Source organism: Sarcophilus harrisii, chromosome 4 (genome assembly GCF_902635505.1).
Source record: "Sarcophilus harrisii chromosome 4, mSarHar1.11, whole genome shotgun sequence".
Classification (NCBI taxonomy): domain Eukaryota; kingdom Metazoa; phylum Chordata; class Mammalia; order Dasyuromorphia; family Dasyuridae; genus Sarcophilus; species Sarcophilus harrisii.
This window is the reverse complement of record NC_045429.1, coordinates 182,964,859-182,972,720: the sequence shown is the minus strand read 5'-3', so window position 1 is coordinate 182,972,720 and position 7,862 is coordinate 182,964,859. Positions and strand designations below refer to the sequence as shown.

Genomic DNA, 7,862 nt, shown 5'->3' with positions numbered 1-7,862 from the left:
TTTAAAAACAAAAAGGATATATATTCATTAAATTGAGTATATTCCATCAAAAGTTATATATTTCAAATGTTTATAGCTAAAGCACATACATTTGTCTAATATGTATAGTACAATATTTAAATTTACTTGGACAGGAAATATGTATGTGGATTGATACTGATCCTGGCAAATTAGGGGAGGGAAGATAGAAGGAAGGATACATCTATAAAATGGAGAAAATAGTAGTAGCTACCCTCCCCCCGCCCCCCAAAGCCGATTTGAGGAGAAAATGAGATAACACTTTTTTTTTTTTTTTTTTTTTTTTGCTGAGGTAATTGGAATTAAGTGACTTGCCCAGTGTCACACAGCTAAGGAATTATTAGGTGTCTTAGGCCACATTTGAACTCAGGTCCTCCTCACTTCAGAGCCTGTGCTTTTGTCCACTACACCACTTAGTTGCTCTGGGATAATATTTCTAAAGTGTTTAGCATAATGTCTGGTACTGAGTTGGTATGTAATAACCGCTTATTTCTTCCTTCTTTCCTCCATCTTTCCTTCCTTTCCCTTCCTCCCTTCCTCTCTCTCTCTCTCCCTTCTACCCTCCGTATTAACACCTGAACTGAACCTTACTGAAAGCTCAGGATAATAAGAGGTAGAGTAAGGAAGGGACAGTCACAAGGAAAAATTGATGTGAGAAATGATTCATTTGGACCCTTACTCTATTCCAATCAATCTGATATTTTATACAAATAATATAGGGATAATTAGATAAGATAAATTCTTATAATAGCCTCAGACTTTAATCCAACATAAACTACTTGTTTACTAGTAATGAAGCTCACTTGTACAAGCACAAAATACTGACAAAGATCTTCATCCTGTTTTGCTCAAATTCCATGTCCAAACACAGAATGGTTAGGATGCCTTGATTCTTTGGAAAATCCTCCAACTTATTTTTATACCTTGCCCAAAATGAGGGGATGACCATCTTATGATTACTTAGTCATTGGAGACGGCCACTACTTTGCTCAACCCATGACTCTTCTATTGATACATCATTTTTTGATCTTAATAGGTCTAACAACCAATGTGATTATGTATTCTACCATGCCTGTTTTACATGTTTGGGTACCAAACCCTAAAAATATCAGGCCCTGGGAAAGGAGGCATCTCAGATCACGAGAGAGATCTGAGGTCCACTTTATCAGAAGGGGCCATGGACTCTATCTCAGTGGCTTTTCTTAGAGATTGGACAGTTTTGGACCTCACACTGCATGGGGGCTGAGAATGGAAAATGGAAGGAGAAATTCAGGAATCAGCAAATGAGTTGAACCAATCTCGTTTTGTTACAAGAAAAGCCTCTTATAGAGCAGAAATGTTAGTGATGCAAAAATATCATCAATAAAATATTTTTTAAAATCCTTTTTAACTGCACAGAAGACAAAAAAGTATCAAAACCACAAATAGAATTTTATTAAAACCTTGCTAAGTTTTCTTTTAAATATGTATATGTGCCATATGTTTTTTTTAAAAAGTAACCGGCATACAATAGTTCAGTTTGTTATATCTTTTTTCTTATCCATCTTTATCTATTGAAATGGTTGTATTTGTGGATAATTAAAATATTCACAATGAGAAAAAGAAAATAAACAAGATTAAAAAAAAGAAACAGAAAATGGCCAGTTGCCCTGAACCCATTCTTGACAAGTTCTGTGATCATAAAAATCTACAGCCTATAGATTGCTTAAATAGTGTACCTTTTGGTCTTCATCACAGAATTGTTATAAAAAAAACTAGAATATAGAAAATCACAACCATAAATACACAACAAGCTAAATTTTTTTTATAGAAGTTGTTCTCTGCCAGATGGGGTGGGATACCAAGATAATCCCTGTTATAGGGAAGACCCATTCTGGTGGATCATGAGTTCTGGAGTTCTGAGCTACACAAGGGAAAGCTGATCAGGTATCCATGCTAAATCTGTCACTATTATGGTAAACCTTGAAAAACAGAGAGCCACCAGATGGCCCAAGGATGGGAAACAGAGAAGGTCAAGGCCTCTGTGAAGGATGAGATTGGGACCATGAGTGGTTACTGCAATTCTAGCCTGGAAGACAAAGGAAGACTCGATCTCAAAACAAACTAAATTAAAATAAAAAGTAACTTTTTACATTTTATGGGAGGAGATGAAAATCATGTGTTACTTAAAGCAAGCATTAATAATTTAAATTTCTTTTTCTCTTTTAGCTACTTTGGTTGTGAAGTGGATGATTCTATTATCAAGCCATCTCAAAGAGAGCTACAGTAAATATTCTGGGAGGGACCATCCTGGAGTTCCACTGAGGAGTGGGCCAAACCTCTAAAGGAGGGTAGGAAAATATTGAGTCAATACAATGATTCAGTGTTATAAATAGAGTAAGAGTTTAATTTATCTATGATAGTGATTTTTGACTTGGAAATGCCCAAGGAAAGAATTTTTAGGAGATTAACCACAAGTGGTCCAGTTCTTTCTTCCTGAAAGCAATTCATTCATACTCTGGGAAGTTCTTCATTCATATGCTCGACATTCTTTTTCTTGGGAGTGTTCCAGTTGTATTTTTAGCAGTTCTTTTCCTTGCAGATTGTATGTATCCAGCCATCTGTGATTGGCTGGACTTGCGTTGCTCAAGTGTGACTGAAGACTTGAGACAGAAGTTGTGGTTCGGAAGAGGGACTTCACTGGGCCTGGAATCCAGTGAAATATGACTCACGTTAAGGCTGCTTGCACTTTGGGAGGAGTACATATACAATGTCTTAAGGAAGGCAGATTTTGTATTGGTTTCTTGCTTATAGAGAATAATATAACATTTAGGAAAAAATGTGCAACACAGAATTCCATAATTAGATATTAAAATGACAATGATTTCCACAGCTGGTAAGTATTTGCCAAAAGTTGTGGCATAAATGGGGATAAATATTATCCATGCAATGAAGTAAATGAGCATGCCAAACGTTATGAACTTAGCTTCATTATAATTTGCTGGCAATTTTCTACCTTTAAAAGCAGATATGAAGCAAATAAATGCCAGAATAGCTATGTAGCCTAGCATGGTACCAAAGGCCATGATAGAGCCCTCATCACACTCCAAGATAATAACTTGGGGTATGGAGAAATTCTCCTCCACAAAAGGCTCTGCAAATATGAGCCACATTGTACAAATGATTATTTGAACCCCTGTGCAAATCACTATGATGAGTACAGGCTTATAAAGACGCTTCAGACATTTTTGTAATCTGGGGTCAAAGCTGAAGGCTAGCAGAATTTTTAGGGACTTTGTCAGGATGCAGGAGATGCACAGGGCAAAGCTTACACCAAAGAGGGTCTGCCTGGCTTTACATTTGAAGTCTTGTGGTTCTCCCACAAAAAAGCTAGTGCTGAGAAAGCTGAAGAAGTGGCAAAGGAGGATCAAATAGCAGATAATCAAGCCCCCAGATGATTTGACCACAGGGGTATTTAGGTTTCTAGTAAAAATTATTCCAACTGCAAAAGTGCAGACAATCCCTAGTGCTGAGAGGGTTAGGAGCAGAATGGCGAACCAGTCATTCCAACTGAGGTATTCAACTTGCTTCTCAAAGCACATGGTACTATTCACTGGGGCCCAGTGGGTCTTATTGTTGCATAAAAAGCAGTGATCCATATCTACAATAGAGAAGGAATCATTGAAATTAGGAGAATCCAAGTGGGCATTAGTAAGATAGACCAAGTTAGCAGTCCTGATTCTAAAATGAGAGGTGACTACTCAGACATAGTAGTCAAGAATCAAATATAAAAGTATACAGTGGTATTACAAAAAGGAGAAAGAATCATCTGTAAAATGAGAAGAAAAATAGTATCTATTTCACAAGGTTATAATAACATGTAATGAGATAACACACCGTGCACTTTGTAAAACAATGCATTATGTAAATGCTAGTGAGTAAATTGTTGTTTTTATTGTGTAGTTTTGAAATTAGAGGAATTATGTCGGGCTACTTCAAAAGTACTTGTGGCCTTTCCCTGTCAGAACAGCGGTTGTCACCAGGTCATCATCTGATCTATAGGGGACTAGATTTATGATTTTATTGTAGAGGGAACTCCCAGGTAAAGATATTCTCTCTACCTCTTGGCCCTGAGACCAGTTCTCTTATCTGCTATGTTGCAATGTCTCTTATATCTCCTTCTACAACAGTTAAATGATAGAAATGGAGTTCATTCCGAAAATTTCAGGATGCACTTACTGGATTTCATACATCAGGATATGCAATATAAATGATTTCTATTCCCATCCCTGCCAAACTAGAAAATCAATTTCATTAACAAAGAAAAGGAAAATGTCTTCTTCTTTCCTTACTTCACCTTCTTAATGCCTCTTGAATCTGTAATTTTGTCAGTGTGGGTACTCCTCCAGCAATGGAAACTGTAACCCTGTACAACACAGTTGACAGTCTTCTTGGGATATTGTAGATGGAAAATTCTTTACTTAATGTCTTCCTGGTGATGAGGTCTTTGAATTTAGCTGAGCAATTCTGACACTACCTGCAAAATCAAGTACAGATTATATCTGTACTTGAAGACTTTCTAGTACTTTCTGAAGCCTTGGAGAGCCCATGGTCACCGCCATACCACAAGGAGACTTCCAAATGGAACCTTACATATAGTTCCCTTGTACCTTATTAGACATTGCAAATTGCTATAGAGCAATTCTGTAATGCAAACTTGAAAAGAAGCAGGGTCCACAAACTTGTATGTAAGGATCCCTGCAGGTGTGTATTGACTTAATTTTAAAGATCCATATGTATATGTATATGTGTGCACACAGACACATACACACACATATATTTATAATACATAAAATTGTATTTTTATTTATTTTATTAAATATTTCACCAATTAAGTTTTAATATGATTTAGGCTCCACTAGGGAATATTATGGGTCCAAGAGTCAGTCTTCATATTTGAGACCTCTGCTATAGAGGATTGGTTTCTAGGCCTGGAATTTTTTTCTGATTAGACATTGGGCAGATACTTCTTCACATCTTGCACTTAGTAGTAGCACTTAAGTGCTTAAGTGCTTATTAAAGTTATTTAGAGTGAATTAAAGTGGTGGAATGTGAGAGCTGTTGGTACTTCCTACTGTAGAAAAAGGGAAGAGATCATAAAGTAATTGTAATATGTTATTTAAACTGGTATGATAAGAAAAATAATAGCATTTTTATAGGGCTTTAAGGTTTGCAAGCAATTTACAAATATTATTTCATTTGATCCTTACAACAGCCTTAGGAGGGAGGTGCTATGATGTCTTATAGTGCCTCAGGTTAAAAAAAAAAAAAAGAAATGATTTTGATGTCCCTCTTGCCTAAAAGTAAGGGTAGTCTGGGCCACATTATCTCTTCATGTCTAGTCCAAGTCTCAGTTCTGGGGCTTAGTTGCCATTACAAACAAGATACAATGGGCAACAGGATAATGCAGAGCTCCTCTCCTGGGTTCAGCTTCTGGGATCGTGAATTGTTGTCCGTTTAGAGCTCTGATGGCCGCTGACTTTACTCTAATCCTTTAATTTGCATTCTGGTCTGATCACCAAGATATTATTAAAGATAGGAATGACAAACAATAAGTTACTAGCAACTCTCTGCTATCAGGAGTCAGCCTCCTTGTCCCTGTTGAAAGTTCCTTCTTTCAAGTCTTAATTTTTTACCCTTGATAGGTGAGAATGATAAGATCTCCCACGTACACCTGCCTGTCCATCCAGGTGCCTCTCCACTGCTCTCTTGCTCAGCCCTGTCATTCAGGGGTTGCCAGAGAGACAGTGGGATCTAGGGAATAATAATAATGATTATAAAAATAATAACAATTGGCTTTAACATAACACTTTAAGGTTCTCAAGGCACTTTACAAATATTATTTCATTATCTTCGTGACAATTCCAAGTAGATTGTGAAATAAGTACTGTTATTATATCACTTTAACATCTTGACTTGGCAGTTATATTTCTTTCTACCCTTAAATGGATATGTCTCTATTCTAAAAGAGAGCTATGGCCAAAGGAAAATACATTTAACTGGGGTTTTAGGAGAGCTAGAAGAAAGTGTTAGAAATGTCAGACTTGAAAGGAGTATTATAGGTTGAAGTCTTTGGAAAATTGACATGTTTTTCTTACCTGTCTGATTGCTGTAATGATTTTCAGGGCAGCTCACACATTCATAACAGCATGTATGCTGGCTTTGGGTGGTTTTCTTCATTTGACCAGGACTACATTCCTTAGAGCATTTAGATTGAATTTGCTAGGGAAAAAAATAGAAGGAAAAAATACTTTCAATGCTTTAACTTAGGATATAGGTATGATTACTGGAGATTTAGACATGTTTTTACATCATTTTCAAGACAATTGGAAGACTGAAAACAAAGTTTAAAAGCTAAAACAAAATATTTGCTGAGGAAGATTTTTTTTTAAAGGAGGAATCTAGTTTCTCACATATTTTAAACTTTGTGTGCATAATTATTAACTTCTTTAAAAAGCCTTGCAAATGCAGAGAAATAAGGGCAGATGAAATGGTGCAGGGGATATAGTACCATATCTGGAGTCAGGAAGATTTGAATTCACATTTGATCTCAGACAATTACTAGCTGTATGACCCTACATAAGTCACTTAATCCTGTTTGCCTCAATTTCCTCATCTGTAAAATGAACTGGAGAAGGAAATGGTAAACCACTCCAATATCTTTGCTAAGAAAACCCCCAAATGGGGTACAGAGTCAGATATGACTGAAAAATGACTAAAACATGGAGAAAAAAATAAAAGTGATAATGGAGATCAAGTATATATATCCCTGAGCCTCACTCTCTCTTCCTATTCACTTACAGTGTGGTGCAGTAGAAGGAATGCCAGGTGTGCATTCTCTCCTTTGGTACAAATTATCTCTATGACCTTTGGCAAGTTAGTTAACCTACCTTGCCTTTGGTTGCAGTATTTGTAAAATGAAACAGTTGGACTAGATAGCCTCGGAAACCCTTTTAGTCACTACAAGTTATTTTCTAGTATAAGGCCCTCTGATATAGTTTGCATATATATCACTTTAATGTTTATCATTATAATCATTTTAAACCCATTTCCAAATTAGTACCTTGTGAAACAAAAATCCAAACTAAAATCAGAAAAAACACAAGAAAGAAGAAAATAACAGCAATCACAAAGGTGAAAATACTAGGCTTCAATTCGCATTCAGTCTCCATAGTTCTTTCTTTGGATGCAGATGGCATTTTGCATTCAAAGTCTATTGGAATTGTCTTGGATAACTGTATGCCAACAAAAGCTATATCTATCACAGTTGATCATCACCCATAGATCAGGGATTTTTAACCCTAAAGGTCTGTGAATAGATTTCAGAGGGTACATGAACTTGGATGGGGAAAAATTATAATTTATTTTAATTAATTTCTAATTAGAATTTAGTATTTCATTTAATTATGTAAAAACTATTCTGAGAAAGGGTCCATGACATACAAAAAAGGCTAGAACTCTCTGTGGTATAAACTTTTTTTGGGGGGGGGAGATAAAGGAAAGAAGAAAGGTTCTGAAGATAGAATATGCACAAATCTGGTGAATCTTTGAAAATGGTCAAGATTAAAATGGTGAAAGTACCCTACTCTAGATTCAAGTTGGAGTTACTTTCAAAATTTTGTTCCCAACCCTGAAGATAATGACTATTTAAATATATATAATTTATATATATATATAACTATATAAATATATATATATATATATATATATATATATATTTATATACCCCTTGGGCACTCTGATTTTGGAGTTTGAAGATACGAGTTCATGTCCCAGGTCAGACACAGGCTCAGCTCACAAAGTTC

General features: G+C 35.9%; 1 protein-coding gene across 2 annotated transcripts in view; it reads right to left on the bottom strand.

Moving 5' to 3' along the window:
- Positions 1-348: 348 nt before the first annotated feature.
- GPRC6A (G protein-coupled receptor class C group 6 member A) overlaps positions 349-7,862 on the bottom strand; it is a 33,789-nt gene continuing 26,275 nt past the window's right edge. For both annotated transcript variants that reach the window (XM_003769393.2, XM_031964367.1), the window contains 2 exons: positions 6,156-6,279; positions 349-3,658 (listed from right to left, as the gene is read on the bottom strand). In XM_003769393.2, coding sequence (XP_003769441.1) covers positions 2,532-3,658; positions 6,156-6,279 — 1,251 coding nt within the window. In that variant the 3' untranslated portion in view covers positions 349-2,531. The remainder of the gene's footprint in view (positions 3,659-6,155; positions 6,280-7,862) is intronic.